The 17,166-nt window shown below is 37.1% G+C and overlaps 1 protein-coding gene across 8 annotated transcripts in view; it reads left to right on the top strand.

Annotated features, from left to right (window-relative positions):
• DMD (dystrophin) overlaps positions 1-17,166 on the top strand; it is a 2,402,664-nt gene that overhangs the window by 1,637,105 nt on the left and 748,393 nt on the right. For all 8 annotated transcript variants that reach the window (XM_025277237.3, XM_045164452.1, XM_045164449.1 and 5 more), the window contains one exon: positions 10,585-10,686. In XM_025277237.3, the coding sequence (XP_025133022.3) occupies positions 10,585-10,686 (102 nt within the window). The remainder of the gene's footprint in view (positions 1-10,584; positions 10,687-17,166) is intronic.

The following is a 17,166-nucleotide window of genomic DNA, read 5'->3' as shown; positions in this document are numbered from 1 at the left end:
GTGATTTATTCTCCAGGGGAATTTGTCAATATCTGAAAATACTTTTGGTTGGCACATCCAAAAGAGAGGAGGAAGTACTACTGGCACCTTATAAATAGTGACTAGGGGTGCTGCAAAACCTCTTACAATACATAGCCCCCTACAGCAAACAGTTACCCAGACCGAAATGTTAGTAGTGCTGAGGTTGAGAAACCCTGATTTAAACTAAAATTGCATATGAATCAAAACTATTTTATTCTGGTTCTAAACCCTGTGATTTATCAAACAAAATCTAATTGTCTATCTGTATCATATTTAAATTCAGGCAACCTATAGTATAGTGAATAAGTATGCAGGACATGCATCAGACAGACCAGGGTTCAAATCTCACATCCACCATTTGCTTGTGCCTTAGGCAAGTTTCTTAACCTCCCTTTTAAAATCTGAACCATGTCTGCCGAAAGGCTCTACAATGGAGATTGAATGAGATTAATTAAAATGATTAATGTTAAGTGCATGGCAGAATGTTGGTACTTAGTGAGGGTGAAAGTGTTAATCGCTCAGTCATGTCCAACTGTTCGGGACCCTGTGGACTGTAACCCATCAGGCTTCTCTGCCCCTGGAATTCCCCAGGCAAGAATATTGCAGTGAGTTGTCGGTCCCTTCTGCAGGAGATCTTTCCAACTCAGGGATCGAACTCTGGTCTCCTGCATTGCAGGCAGATTCTTTACCGTCTGAGCCACCAGGCAAGCCCTGATACTTAGTAAGTTTTCAATAAATTGTAACAGTATTACCTTTGCATAGACTAAATCATTTGATCCTGACCTACCATGAATATCCTGGTCATATACCATATCTAATTGTTTCTAAGACACTATTGATTAGAATATGAATGATTATTTTATCTATCACGAAGAAGAAAGTGCTGTCAATTAGACTATGACATACCATCATTTATAGTCTCTCAATTCAGAGCAGCACATTTGTGCAAATAAAATGTGGATCTTATGTAAAATTTAAAAATAAAATAAAATTTAAAAAAAAAGACCATATAGTATTTTTCTTACTAAAAAAAAAAAAAAGAAATGATTTTTGCCAAGCCCATCAGCAAGTCTTATACGCAACTGAACAAGGCTGCCATTGACCATCGGCAGAGAAGCATAGCTTCCCAGGATGGTGTGATCAGGCATCTCCCTTCAGCCCCTCCAGGCCAGAATACTGGAGTGGGTAGCCATTCCCTTCTCCAGGGGAGCTTCCCAACCCAGGGATCAAACCCAGGTCTCCTGCATTGCAGATGGATTCTTTACCAGCTGAGCCACCAAGGAAGCCCCAAAGTCTCATGCAGAGAGGCAAAAGTTGTTTTTAACCCTTTAGCCACAGTATCCATCACTTTCATCCATTTTATAATTAAAGATGCTGAAATTAGAGAATTTAAGTAACTTGCCCCATCTCCAAAACTGATAAGCCTAGAAGCCACGGGTTCTTATTCCTGAGTCTGATTACTTCCAAGAACACTATAATACATCAAAGCAGGAGTCAGCACACCATAGTCCAAGGGCCAAATTCATCCACCATGTGTTTTAGTAAATCAATTGTTATTGAAACACAACCACCATGCTCATTTGTTTACGTATTGTCTCTAGCTACTTTTACATGACAGTGATAGAATCCAAGTTTGGACAAGGCCTAAAATGTTTGTTTGTTGAGCCCTCTCTAAAGTATAACTATAAATTGTTTGACATGTCTATGAGTCAATATAAGGAGATAAAAGACAAAATGTTGCTTGTGTTTTATCTTTATAAATAACAGCCCATATAATTTTTCTATGTACCTGAAGGTTTTGAGAGTCACTGATGCCAATCCTAACCTTTCCTTTGGATCAGAGACTGGCTAACTTTGTCTTCAAAAGGCCAGATAGTAAAGGTTTTAGAATATGTTTTAGGATTTATGGGCCATTTGGTCTTTATTGCAATTAACTCATGCCAGGACTGGCATTTAGATAACCAGTCAAGAGCCCACATTCTTCTCCACTAAGGACCTAGGAACATAGTAAAACCTGGGGAGCAGCAGTTTCAGTGAGTGTCCTTTGTTGCTATTGAATTAGATCAGAGATTTAGTCCTCATTTAAGAACTGTATCTATAAAGATTTTTAGAGTAAGTGCATCAGGTTTCTACAAACAAGTACTTGCCTCCAAGCAATGTACATTTAACGAACCCACTTGGGAGCCTGCTTATAACTACTATCTATTTTCTGTCTTCCTTCAGTCTAATCTTAACACAACAACCAGAATGATCTATTAAAAAATAAGTTAAAAAAAAAGTCAGGTCACATAACTCCTCTGCTGAAAACCCTCCTATGCTTCCTATTCTCACTCAACCCAAGTCCTCATATCATTGCCCGGCAGGACCTACCGTCCCCCATCTCTCTGGCTTGCTTGCTGATACTCTCCCCTTGCTCAGTAGACTTTTCTCACCCTGGCTTCCCTATACTTGTATTGATCATGTCATGCACACTCCTGCCCCAGGGCCTTTGCACTTGCTTTTTCCTCTGCATGTATTGCCCTTCCCTGAAATACCACATGATTCATTCCCCTACTTCCTCCTAATCTTTATTCAAATGTTACCTTCTCAATGAGGGCTTTTCCCCTGGACACACTTTCTCAAATATCCACCACCCATGTTCCCTTGGAGAAGGCAATGGCACCCCAACTCCAGTACTTTTGCCTGGAAATCCCATGGACGGAGGAGCCTGGTAGGCTGCAGTCCATGGGGTTGCTAAGAGTCAGACACGACTGAGCAACTTCACTTTCACTTTTCACTTTCATGCACTGGAGAAGGAAATGGCAACCCAGTTGGCAATCCAGTGTTCTTGCCTAGAGAATCCCAGAGACGGGGGAGCCTGGTGGGCTGGCCTCTATGGGGTCGCACAGACTCAGACATGACTGAAATGACTTAGCAGCAGCAGCAGCATGTTCCCTTAGCCCACACATACATCTCCTATCCCCACTTGAGACTTTATTTTTTCTCTTTAACACTTTTCATCCTTTGATGTGCCATAATTTATATTTTGGGCTTCCCTGATAGCTCAATTGGCAAAGAATCTGCCTGCAATGCAGGAGGCCCCAGTTCAATTCCTGGGTCAGGAAGATCCACTGGAGAAGGGATAGGCTACCCATTCCAGTATTCTTGGGCTTCCCTTGTGGCTCAGCTGGTAAAGAATCTGCCTGTAATTCAGGAGATCTGGGTTTGATCCCTGGGTTGGGAAGATCCCCTGGAGAAGGGAAAGGCTACCCACCCTAGTATTCTGGCCTGGAGAATTCCATGGACTATGGAGTCAGACATGACTGAACAACTTTCACTTTCAATTTATTTATATATTTTATTGTCCATGGTCCCCATTAGAATGTAAAGTTCACAAGAACAGAAAATGTTTCTGTTTTATTCACTGCTATATATCCAGTATCAAAACAGAATTTAGAACATAATAGATGCTCTTATTTTCAGTATATATTTACTGAATGAATTGACTAAGATGCTGGGGAGAGTTGGGTAAGATTTCATTTGCCAAAGGCATTCTACTGCCTAAAGGACTTTGAAATCCCATCATTATGAATGGAGGGCTTCTAAGAGTAGCTTCTGGTTATCAGTCTCATTATTTGATGGTCGTACCTATGTGTACTCTTTGGTTGGCCTTGAATAGCCTATGTCCCTTCATAGATTCTCTCTTCTTGGCTTCCTAACACTTGCCACTTTAAAAAATCAATACAGCATTATATTTTGTATATCTGGACAGATTATTTTTGAAATCCATAAATCTCTAAATCAGAAGAAAGCCTCCCTTTGGTGGGCTGCCCTTAATTAGCTCAGAATGGACAGAGAGAAACTGTCATTCTTTGTCAATCAGCTTGGCACGTACTTGACAGGCTGCTGTTACAGTGAAGGAGAACTGTGTTGCTGTGGTCTAGCAATCCTAATTGTAGATAAATAAAAGAACAGTCACCCAGCATGAAGGGAAAGAGAAAGAAACTCAACGGCACAATGTTATGTTTTTCTATCCATCAGCCTTCATTTGTCAGACTCTGCCTGACAATCTAGGCCAGAGAAGTCAGGCTCTAACACAATATTGATTCCATTTTATTTTTCGTTTCTTGCCACCCTTTTTAGCAAACAGTTTGTATGTGAAATGAGAGACGGTGCAGTCAATATACGTGACTAGGGCACATTTATTTTAAAGGCTTACTTTGGTGTTTTTTTCTTCCCATAAAGCTGTATGTTTGTTTGTTTCACTATAATATTGTAATTGTCAGCTCTTGCTGCAGTAACAAATGACCCCCCAATTCCAGTGACTTATAACAATAGACATTGATTAACCATTCATGTGTCTGCAGATCAGTGGCAGATTTACTCCACACTATGGGTCAAGATGAGATTTTCTCATCCTAGATTGTGGATCTGCTCCAAATGTCTTCTCATCCAGAACCCAGGCTGAAAGCCCAGCTCCTTTATGATACATTATTCTCTCATGGTAAAAGACAGGAACTGGAGGTACTAACAAATCCTGAATTGCCTTTAAAGACCCAGCTCAAAGCTGTCATGCAGTCATGTCTGCCCACAGTCCATTAATCTAAATGAGGCACATGGTGAAGTCCAAAGTCAATGGGGAAGAGAGCATATTCACCCACAGGGCAGACATTTTCACACAGTCAGTGAATAATAATGAACTAATAAGCCAATCATAATGTTCACAAACATCTTAGAATTGATTCCAAAATCTTTTTTTTTTATATCTCAACATCTCTGAAATTGAAGTATTTGCCACAATAGTGCCTCCAAAGTTAATTTTTTTAAACTTTTTTAGCAATTCATGACATAATAGTCATTCTTCTATCCATGATATCTTAGACTTGATAGAAAAACCATTGATTGTGGTGGTTGACAAAACAGTCAAATGGCAGGAAATACTCTTTATAAATAAGGAAATTAAATGAAGAGGTACTTAGGTTTGCTAAAGAATATAGTTATCATCTTTATATATTTTCTCTGTTTTCAGTAGCAGCATATGTATCTTATTCAGACAGCTTATTTGAGTGGAAAACTGTACATTAGATGGATATTAGACAGATCTGTCTGTCTACCTATTCAGAGATTCATATATATTCATTTTTATAATATCAATTAGAAATCAAAGTGTAATTCCCCTGTTTAAAAACCTTTTTGTGGTTTTCCACTAAGGTCTTGAGGATGATATAAAAATTCCTTCTTTCCTTTGGTTCTTGCTTCTGCTCCTGCATCATTTCCTCCCATTTCCCCACATGGGATCTCCGTGCTGCCTCTGTTTCCAGTCTTTGCATACACCAGATTCTCTCTTGACTACTTTTCCATCATCCATTCCTTTGTCAACCAGGCACCTGAGCTGTCTGTGTTCCAAGTTTTTCCTCAAACCTTTCTTCTCCAATAAGGCCTGCCCCTACTCTCTTCTTGTCCCTCAAACACAGACCTGATCAGTTGCTCCTCCGTGCCCCATTGTACACTGAACATTGCTAGTCATTTCACCTGTTGCAGTCCAAGTTTAATACATGATTGGCTGTATCCTTCTGCCGCATATCATTTGGGAATGATTCCTAGCCACGACTTTGAAATATAGTAAATATTAAATAAATGTTTGGGAAATGAACAAATGAATGTTGGAACGTATGTGAAAAGGCTGTTGATATCCTTTTTACTTTGTGAAAATGGTAAAGAATCTGCCTGCTATGTAGGAGACGCAGGAGATGCCGGTTCAATCCCCTGGAGAAGAAAATGACAACCCACTCCAGTGTTCTTGCCTGGAGAATCCCATGGACAAAGGAGCCTGGCAGGCTACAGTCCATGGGGTCACAAAGAGTTAGACACAACTGAAGTGACTTAGCATGCACACATACACATATATATGTATGTGTATATATATATATAGATAGATACACTCTAAGGTTAACAATAAGTAAAATGATAGAAATATAAAGAAATTCAAAATAACTAAGGAAAACAAGGCAAAATATGTCTCTCTTATATTATCCTTAGCGGCACCAAACTTCTAGTTTAAAAAGAAATGTGTGCATACAATCAGCTTAATATTGAATTAGAAATATAATAGTCAATGAATAATTTTTTTAAAAATATGAGTGTACATTAATTTGCATCTGAGTTGCTACTTTCATCCCCAAAGGTGCTGTTCAGTCTTTTTAAATCACTAACCATTGCTTCACTGCTTGTCAGGACCAACACTACCAGCAATATAAGTAATGTTGTCTGAAAAGAAATAAAACGGAAGGTGCTTAGAGAGTTACTCCATTTTGAATACCTATCAAGGCAGGATTTTTTTTAAATACGATACAATATTTTCCTAGTGAGTATTAATGGTTGTTCCTATTACCTAGTCAATAAAAATTACATAGTTAAAATTATGCATGAGATTGTAGTGAACTGTCAGTACAATGATAAAAACAAAACAAAACAAAAAACTCTAGTTATATCATAAGGGTCTTAACTCCTGGTGCACAATCTTATATTACAGAGGATATATTAAAAATAAGGCAGAGAAAAAACTTAAATGGAAATGTTCTGTTATTAGAAGTGAGTTTTTTCGGTTGAAATCCCACGAAGACATTCTTGTCTGAATTTTCTTTGAAGTTTAACACTTTCTACTTAGAAAAAAGTGGCCACTATAATTAGCCGTGTTTCCATTTTAGTGGTGAACTTCTTCACCTTATCTTAAATCATATAAAGATGTGAGGTCATTGGGGAGATAAAAGATTTACTCAAACCAATTCTCTGACCTGGATATCATCAATTTGACACTCACAAACCCACAAAGAGACATTCCTGGAATTTTTTAAAGGCTATGTAAGAATTTATTTTTTGTGGGAAAAGATAGGATTTTCTCTCATTTACCCATTGGAATGATACTATAGAATGCACTGGAGTTAAAGAAGAGGAGAAAAAAAAATAACATTATAGTAAGAAGCATGACTCCCAGTTTTAGCATATGCATGTGTGTTCACACATACACACCCACAGAGACACACACACACACACGCTCTACTCAACAAAGTAGGATGAAGTGGAGGTTTAGTGACACACACTTTCTGGTAATATCATCTCTGCCATTTGCAAGCTATATGGCCTTGGAAAATTGACCTAATCTCTCTTGGTTTCATCATCTGCAAAATCAGATAATACCCTTTTTGTAGGAGTGTAAGTACGAGGACAGACGTACAAAAAATAAAGTGTTTGACACATGGTAAAGTGAAGGTGTTAGTCGCTCAATTGTGTCCCACTCTTTGCAACCCTGTGGACTGTAGCCCGCCACACTCCTCAGTCCATGGAATTCTCCAGGCAAGAATACTGGAGTGGGTGGCCATTCCCTTTTCCAAGGGATCTTCTTGACACAGGAATCAAACCTGGGTCTCCTGCATTGCAGACATTCTTTGCTATCTGAGCAATCAGGAAAGCCCAGACACATGGTAATGTTTGAGAAACTCTGTTTTGTTAATATTATTATATCACTTGATGGGAATCACTTAATATCACTGTAGCAGTTTGTTGATATTTTCAGCACAGTTAATGATTTCAGCAGCTTTTTCTTATCTTTGCATAGTCATGTGATTTGGCTGGTATTTGTTTGTTTGCTTTTAAATTTTTCCATGTCAAATCTTAATTGCATGAAGGGATATCAATTTTTTAAAATTTTTTCACATATACTTCCATTTTTTTCAACTTGATGATCAGCTTCTCATAGTGTATTATTTTGCATGAGCTTAAGAAAACTCTACTAAGGGACATATGAAAGGAATTTAATCAGATTTACTACAGTTGATCCTTCAAGCAATAATATTTGACCCTCAATAATAAATTCACATTGCAAATAAATGTAGTAAGGTAAATTGTAGAAATATATCTTCAAAATGGCCTTTCTAAAGTGATTTATCAAAGGTATGTATAATCAGATACCTAGTTCTCAAAAAAAAATCATAAAGGGGAAGTACTCACAAATAATTAAGAGCTGAATATTATTTCTCTTACCCATTGCTCTATTTCTGTTGGACCAAGTGTTAATCTCATCCAGGTACTTAAACTCTCCATTTTTTCATTAAAGGATGAAGAGATGGCAATAGTGTTGTTGGAAGGACATGGTACTAGGAAATATTTCTATAAATGGAAATGATGTGGACTTTCCTGGTGGTCCAGTGGTTAAGGAGGGCTTCCCAGGTGGCTCAGTGGTAAAACATCTGCCTGCCAAGCAGGAGACAGAGGAGACGAGGGTTCAATCCCTGGGTCAGGAAGATCCCCTGGAGGAGGAAATGGCAACCCACTCCAGTATTCTTGCCTGGAGAATCCCATGGACAAAGGAGCCTCGTGGCCTACTGTCCATGGGGTTGAAAAGAGTTGGACATGACTTAGTGACTAAACCACCGTTACCACCAGTAGTTAAGACTCTGTGCTTCCAGTACAAGGAACTGGAGTTCTAGCCCTGATCAGGGAAGATACTGCTTGCGTGTGGTGTGGCCAAAAGTTAAAAAAAAAAAAAAATTTAATGGAAATGATGTGACTTTGCAATCATCATTCATCAGAGAACTAAATCTAGGGTGAATTCAGTGGCCTGAAGAGGGAATATTTTACTTTCTTTAAGTGTAAAACATAGACATTTCACATGGCATCCCATAGCCCATCTAATAAGCACCTCCTTAGAACTTGGAGCTCTAAGTAATATCTGGACTGCCTTCATGTCAGCCTTGTTACTCTTTCTGTTCATTTGCCAGTGAAGATTTTATGAATTAAAATTTGTGTGTTTATTTCCTGAGGGAATCCCTTGTCATAGCAAATGCAGTCTTTTAGCCCTGCTTGTTTACCAGTGCCTCCTAAAGAGTGGCATCAATTATTTGTGATCTTTGGAATTATTTGTTTTCAATTGAAGACTGAGTGCAGGGAGAGCTTTCCCTATGGTCCAGTGGTTAAGACTCCAGGTTTCCACAGCAGAGGTCACCCGTTCAATGGTTCAATCCCTGGTTGGAAAAATCTGTGTGCCACTCAGGGCAGCAGGGAGAGGAACCTGTTAGTACTAATCATTTGCTGCATCCATGAAACAGTAGTAAAATTGTTGACTATTTGTGCTCATTGTCTGAAGGTATATAATTTGGACTGGGTGCCCTTGTAAATCATTCCAAGGGAAGAAGGAAAGATCCAACCCTCACCAAATACACTCTGATTTTTAACTTGCTACAATTTTGCTGTTGAAAAAAAAATCACATTTAGAACTTTTTATCATAGAGAATGAGTTAATACTTAAAACTTTAGGTTTGTTTCTTCCATAATTATTGTCCCTAAAGGACGTGTGGGTGTGTGTCTGTGTGTTGCACACATACCCATGTAACACATAGAGTTAATGTCGTGAACTCTTTTAACCAAGTGGCTACCTCCCGCTGCTATTTATTATAAGAACTGAAGAAATAATCCTTCTCAGGAGCATGTGATGAGCACCCACAAGTTATAAGAAACCCTACTGTGCCATATACGATTATAGTAATTTTGGTTCAGAGGACACCCTGCTTGGATGAGCTGAGAGAGAGCAGGGACAAACGCGGTGGAGAAAGGAAACAGTGGCATGAAGACACGTACACACCGCAGTGGTGGGAGGCTTCAGGGTAGGAGAGGGGGGAAGAGGATACAGGTTAATCAGGAATTGCTATCTGGGGAAGATTGCCCAGGCCCTGACTGACGCCTGACATTGATTAATCGATACTCCATCCTACTGTTTAACAAGTGTTCCATCCAAAAAGTCTTCTGTAATATTTAACTTCACTTCCTTCAGCTTCAATTTATGCACATTTCTCTTCAGGAGAGCTAGAGAGCAGCCAGTGGCAAAGAACTTTATATTCATGTATCTAAAGAGGGTGTGTTGTTTTTTTTTTTTCTTTGTTATGTAATGTTTTGTTTGGTCTTGTTTTTTGGTCATATGATCAGGCTGCAGTCCTCTCCAGACTAAGGAAAACAGAGTTTTAAAGATAACTGAATCATTCCTCAAAAGGTCTATTTAATTTGACTGCTTAATAATTAATCAGCCTTGATCCTGTGCTTTAAGTGTTTACTCTTTGGAAAGAAAGTTAGTCATTTTGACAGTGATGTGGAAAGATTTCTTTGGTTTCTAAATATCTCGAAACAAAATTTGGGATTCAGAGCCAAAATAAGAAGTGTGTGTAGTAAAATGAACATTAGGGTTACTGAGATTATTGGAGTTAACTATCGTATTTATCCATATTGACCACATGCATAGATCATACTTCTTATAACTGCATTTTACCTTTTCTGAAAAATAGCAAATATCTTCTCTGTTTCTACATAATAGTATTATGACAATTCAAGTAAATTGGAGATAATTTTTTTAAACTTTCTTATGTGACACAAAGACCTCTATTTCTTTTCTCTGCACTGAAAACTACTTTGTGCCCCTCTGTACTGCACAGAAATTGATCTGCAATACATGTGGAGTCTCCAAGGGTATATTTAAATTTAGTAATTTTATTGCTAACTGTGAAGTTAATCTGCACTGTATGTGCTCTTTTTCCCCAGGAAACTGAAGTAGCAGTTCAAGCTAAACAGCCGGATGTGGAAGGGATTTTGTCTAAAGGGCAGAATTTGTACAAGGAAAAACCAGCCACTGAGCCAGTGAAGGTAATGAAGCAACCTCTAGCAATATCCATTACCTCATAATGGGTTATGCTTCCCCTATTTATAATCGATGAAATAACTTGTAAAGAAATATTGGCCATCCTGCAATAGCAGAGGCAGAGCTGTCTTTTTGATCAACATATCCTATTTATATATTGTGATCTTAAGGCTATTAACGAGTCATTGCATTAAAGGACTCATTTCTGTCCTGGTGCGCTGCCATCAATACAAAAAGTAGCCCCACCTTCAAGGTAGATTAAATTCTTTGAGGCTTTATTGCATTGCTTGCCAGGCTTGATGCTTTTCATATTGTTTGGCTTCATTCAGATCAAGCTACTGCATCATACTGTCTGTCTCCAGCAGCTGTAAAGAATCACAATGTGGTCCATGACCTTTCTTTTCTCTATTGCTCTTTCTTATGAAAGAGGAAAATCAGCATTTGGGCATCAGTACTTTATTGGGTCAAGAATTTTTAGTGAAATGTCATGTAATTGCTTCTCTCTTTGATTAAAAAAAAAAAAAGCTGGCCTGAGAGAAAGGTTTCTACTTCTTTCCTTTCCTCATGTGCATTTTGAAGTCTGGGACACATTTATTCACAGGCTATTACATGAGGAGAGAAATGGAAAACCAGTTCTGTTCTCAAAAAATAGATAATCAATGGCTTTCATTTGCAAATGAGAGTCCAAGTGATAAATAGAAGTTAGGTATAGGTTACCTTATTTTCTGTACCTGACCAAAATTATAATGGCCCCCATTATGATGAAGGTTCCCGAGAGCCTGTAATGGTGGCTGTTTATTGATCAGTCCTGGCTTCTCTAGCTAATGTTGCAGGCTGAGATTTAGTGAGCCTCACCCTCATGTTTAAAACTGCTCTAAAACAGTGCAGGTCAATAACCTCATTATAAAGAACTAGTTTGTCCTTGCAAATAACATTACCATGACTTACACTCTGTCTCCAAGGTCACTGCTTATGCTTGGCCCAAGCTTCATTTCTAGAAAATTGTTTGTTTTCCTTACAGTTTACAAGAGGGTTTTTCTTAGGTAAATTTAAAGGTTTGGGCTAAATGTAATATCCAAACAGCAGGTGCTGAAAGGCCCAGATTTCTGCAGTAGATATCCATAGACATTTATACAGGAATATATTGTCCCCACTCCTAACATCCTCCCAAAGTAATTTGCATCCAGTCCAGGCCTGGAATGATCATTTTCATAAAGTAACAACATGTATAGTTTTTAGATTGGAGAGCTAGAAAAGGTCCTGAAAGTAGCAAGTTTCAGGGTTTCTTTTGATGCACTAGAGAAAGCCAGTCCCAAGCAGCTACCTTTCTTGATTAACAGAGTGACTTTCATAGCAAGCAATGAGATGGACAAATGGACCATTTTGTAGATCTGCTCTACCTACTCAAAGAGTTTATGCAGGGTTTGACATAATTGCTACAGATCACAAATATGCCTTACAGTTGGCTTTTGCTTTTGAGCCTATGCAAAAAAAGAGGCAGAGCCTTCATTGAAAGTCAATGAGAAAATGTGTATTCATTGTATGTACACCATCCAAACCTTGAGGCTAATCGGTCATATCCTCAAAATCTGGGCCACTATGAGTTCAGAACTGGGATCTGCCACCTCTTGGGGTCTCTAATTTCTACTGCAGCATTAGTGACAGAAGAGGGGGATTACCTTCCTGAAATAAGAGAGCGGGGGGGGGGGTGGTAACTTCCTTGTCTTTCACATCCCTGGAAACTTGTGTAGAGTCAGCCCTCGTCTTTCCTTTCTTTTCCCTTCCTTCACCATGTCCTTTCAAATCAGTTCATGGCGGAGAAGCACAGCTTAAATGAAAACTCATCCCCGCTCTGCCATTTACCCCTCAAGTTGGGAGAGGAATCACCATATCAGGTTCATAGTGGCCAAAGGGCAAAATTGATTCAGGAGATCAGGAGTGAGGAGAAATGGAATATTCATGTGCAGCTTTTGATAAGGACCATGCATGACCTTGGAAATTCTTGAAGATTAGCTGAGGCATCTGGTAGCCTGAAACACTAGAGGCTCAGAAACTACCTCATCATTAAGGAAAAAGGCACTCTGAAAGCTGACAAATGTTGGAAGAGGAAAAGGGAAAGAAGCTAGGATATAGAGTGGCTTCATCCTGTGTAATAACAAAATATTAAAGGATGCTATCTAAAGCTGACAAAAAAGAAAAATGAAGACAAAAAATCACAAACAAACAAACAAAAAAACTACCTCATCCTTCAAAACCTGGAACCTAGCAATACAAGGTACCAAGCGAGGGGAACTGTTTAAATCTCTGCATGGATCAAAAACTTATTTTTAAAGATTAGGGATGATTTTTCTAAAGGGTAAGCCACTGCTCTGATAGTACATAAATCAACCGTGCATTTAACTTTGACTTCATACATCAAAATTTTTAAATTTTACTATTCCTAATGCCTTTCCTCCTTAACTTTCAGGTTTCTCACTCTTTAATAGAAGGAGAAAGGGTACAAGTAGCCTGCAATACATTTTCATGACAAAAGTTTGGTTTTTGTTTTGGGGAGGAGGTACATTTGGAAAATATAACAATTCTAAAGAAGATGGTGATAGTCTTTCAAAGGAAAATGAAAATCCCTCATGGTGTGTATATAAGATCCAGTATTTAAATGGATAATTAGTATGTCCACCACTTTCAGACATTCTAATTAAGGACACAGCAGAGAATGGTTCTGTTTCTTAGAAAATTGGCTGTCTATTGGCACCTCCACATTCCACATCAGACAGGCTGTCTGCTTACCTCCTACGCTAACCTCCCAAGCTGAGTCCTCTTTAAGAGCTTGGCTCATCCCTGTTCAGTTTTTTGGTTTTGTTTTTTTTTTTTTACCCTTCATTTCATCAACTTCTCTAGGGTTTCCTTAATTTTCAAAGATGGTAAAATTTTAGTTTATTTTTCTGTCATCCATAACTGATCAATTTCTTATTTTCTTTGAGAACTTCCTCTTAAAGATCAAACATATATTAGGAGACAGTTCTACTAATGACATAAATGTAGCACTAGATCTGTGATGCAAATTTACTGGGAAAATCTTAAGATAATTGAAGAAGTAAGCATCTTTGTTTTGCTTTCTATCTCTTCTGTCTCTCTTTCCCCTACAGACACACACACACACACACACACTTTTATTTCATTTGATTTGTACCTTGTTCCTTTATCTTAACTTCAGAAGCTGTTGAAGATTGCTTGGATAAGTTCAATAAATTATTGAATATTTTGCTTAAGCTATACTTTTGGTAATAATACTTTATGGTAATGCTGTTGGTGGAATCATTTTAATATATTCCATTTTCACAGAGTAATGAGTAGGTTCCTCAGTAGCCCCGAATTTAGCAGTTAAAGAGCAACAAAGACAACTGCCCTCAGTAGCAACAATATTTACTACAAAAAAGAAAAGCCATTTGTTATTTGACTTAAAAATTTCTTAGTTCTTTAGAACTTAAGCATTTGGATGGCATTCTCTTATATTTTCACTTTCTTTAACTTTAATTTTGGAACACCGCTCTTCCTGTTAAAATTTTTTAAATGTGTGTATATATTTTGAAATACTTATATCACCTTCCATTATTAGAACTGAGAACATTAATGAAATTTAAAATATCTTAGTTACTTGGTGAAGTGATAAGATCACACCAGCTGGTTTGCTTTGCTAACTTTTTAAATTATCCAGAAAAATCTTAACATGAATCTAATAATATGTTGTATTACTGCTTTTGAATTTTTTTTTTTTAATGTTAAGAGAAAAAATGAGGTGTTAGGAACTTTCTATATTTGGCCAAAAGTTTCCACCCCAACCTTTAACACAAAAATAATTGCTATAAACAAATGGTCAAGAGGGCAATTACCATCTTCCAGGCATCATTTCCTCTGATATAAGCTGCAGAATGACAGCATCATTAGTCATTTTCAATTATAGTCAGTCACAACCAGGGATGTTTCATTTTCCCAGCTGTTTTGTTGTTAATTAACTAGATTAAGCTGTTTTTTTCCCCCTCCTGAGTTTGTTCTACTGCCAACATCAACATTTGAAATTTTGAAAAACTCTTTGGGTTTATTTTTTTTTTTGCCTGATAATTCAAAATATATCACTCACAATAGATGTGCATCCGAAAATTTATATACAATATAGAAGGTCAAGTGGTGTCTTGTTGGTGAAAATGTTTCCCAATTACATACTATAACAGTAATTGGCTCTTTATAAATCATCTATCAGGCTATCTCATTTACATGGTGTAACTTTTTTTTTTTTTTGGTAACATCAGAATCAATAGCAAGATAACAGATATGAGTATCCCCCAGATGAACAGATCCATTTTGATTGACTCATTTGATAAACACAATTTCCATGTCAATGGTAATAGAAACAGTTCAGGGAAGAATTATAGGGAGTAACAACATTAGAGAGATTTTATAATTTATTAATAGATGAGTATCAGAATTTCATTTTTTAATGCAAATAAGTTTTACAACTGAGTAAAAAGTCTTGACCATGAGAGATTGAATCAGTGCTAATCACTTATGCTTGAATATAAGGAGAACCCCGTTTTCCCAATGAGAAGATAAAATTTATAATAAACTTTTGAGCAATTGATAGAATCATTTAGGAATGTGGATGAGATTGTCAAATGCCTAGTTATATTTAAATTCTTAATTGATTAGCACTTCCAATATTTGAAATTTCACATTTTATAAAATAACACACTAAGAATATTGCTTTTGCCACATTTGTATTTTATGAAAAGAGTTCATTCACACATGCACACACATACACTCACACACATGTATTCCAGAATTCTAGAGCTTACTGTCTTCCTTCTAAGTTATTTGCAATATGGCAGTGTTTTAATTAAATGGTGCAGTCAAAGCTTTCTCTCCAGAGACAGTTAAGAACATACCTAACAGTTTTTAATCTGGAAGGTGAAAGGATTAAAGCAGGGCAGAGTTAAGAAGTAGTAACAGTGCCTCCTATTTGTCATTTTTGTGGTGGCATAGTGGCCTTGTCTCTGTCTTAACCCCAAACATGGCCCTTGGATGTCCATATCTCTGTATAGTTTATTTTCTGTGGCTGTTTATGTTTACTTGAGACCATCATACCTAGCTAACTGCCATTTACCAGAAGGCCTGGTTTTCACTTCCTCAATGTTATCGTTGGAATGTTTATCCCTAACTTCAGTGCCCTTTCCCAAAATATTAGGAGAGATAATCTTTTCATTATTCTTAGATGTGAATTATATATCACCCCATCAGAATAACTTATAGTTTAGCTTTTTAAAACTATCTTTAAAACATTTGTTTACAATGACTTTTACCACTGGTAAATGTGAAGGTATACCCTAGGAATAATTTTTAATAGTTTATCAATTTTCTTCACTTCCTTTTTGTTTTATTAACCAATTCTGGCAGATAACTTCTATATGCATCCCAAATTCATATCTCTTGAGAGTATTTCAGGGTACTGTTGAACTTTGTTGTTCAAAATAAAACAATTGAAACACAAAAGACATTATAAGCTAATATGAACTGACTCTTTTGTGAGAAAATATTTTGGGGAAGAGTCTCAATTTAGTCTTACTCAGTAGTTCATGCTGGAACTGGACAAGCATTTTAGAGATCTGAATTTCACCTCTCGTCCTCAGTTGTATTAATTGCATTTATAGACACAGACATGGAGACATAGATGTTTCAGTTACAATATTCACATGTATGTCTATGTATATAAAGTCATAGGATGATTCATTTATTTATATAACAGATATTAATATCATGCCAAACATTAACACAAGAGAAAAATAAAAGATTTAAAAATTTTGAATATCCCAAACATAAGTAGTTCAGAGTTAAATTCCATTTTACATTTAAAAAGGAAACCTATATTCAGAAATAATTTTTTGTAATTAATTTTCACTCTTCATAAAGAAGAAATTTCAGTTTGATATAATTGTCTTAACATTTAATGATTAACTCCATGGAAATTATACACACACACACACACACAATAGAGACTAATGCTCAGGTACAAATGCCCCCTAGAATGAATTTCATTTTTCCCTTTAAAAAAAAAAATGATCTCAGAGTTTCTCCTTTTTGGTAAAACATGAATCTATTATGACTGTTGAGTTTTGAGCTCTTGTGAGGAAATCCTGGGATCTGCAGTGTTGCTTAGCATATTCAAAGTCTGAAAACTCTGGACACCTAATCAAGAGTAGGACTTCATAACTAGTATCCCACTGATTTTATATTTAAAGATGCAGGAATTTAGACATGCATTTGATTCCTTTAAATGTGGTTAAAGATTAACATCAGTAGCAAATCATTACCTTTTACATTTTTTTATGGGTGCGGCTTAAAGTCTATTATGTGAAGAATGCTGCATTAGTTGCTGCAGCCAAACATTTTTTGCTATCTGAAGGAACTTTACAGCCGAATAGAAAAGATGAGAG

The sequence above is a fragment of the Bubalus bubalis genome, chromosome X (genome assembly GCF_019923935.1).
Source record: "Bubalus bubalis isolate 160015118507 breed Murrah chromosome X, NDDB_SH_1, whole genome shotgun sequence".
Classification (NCBI taxonomy): Eukaryota; Metazoa; Chordata; class Mammalia; order Artiodactyla; family Bovidae; genus Bubalus; species Bubalus bubalis.
Note: the sequence above shows the minus strand (reverse complement) of the source record. Positions and strands in the feature narration are given on the sequence as shown.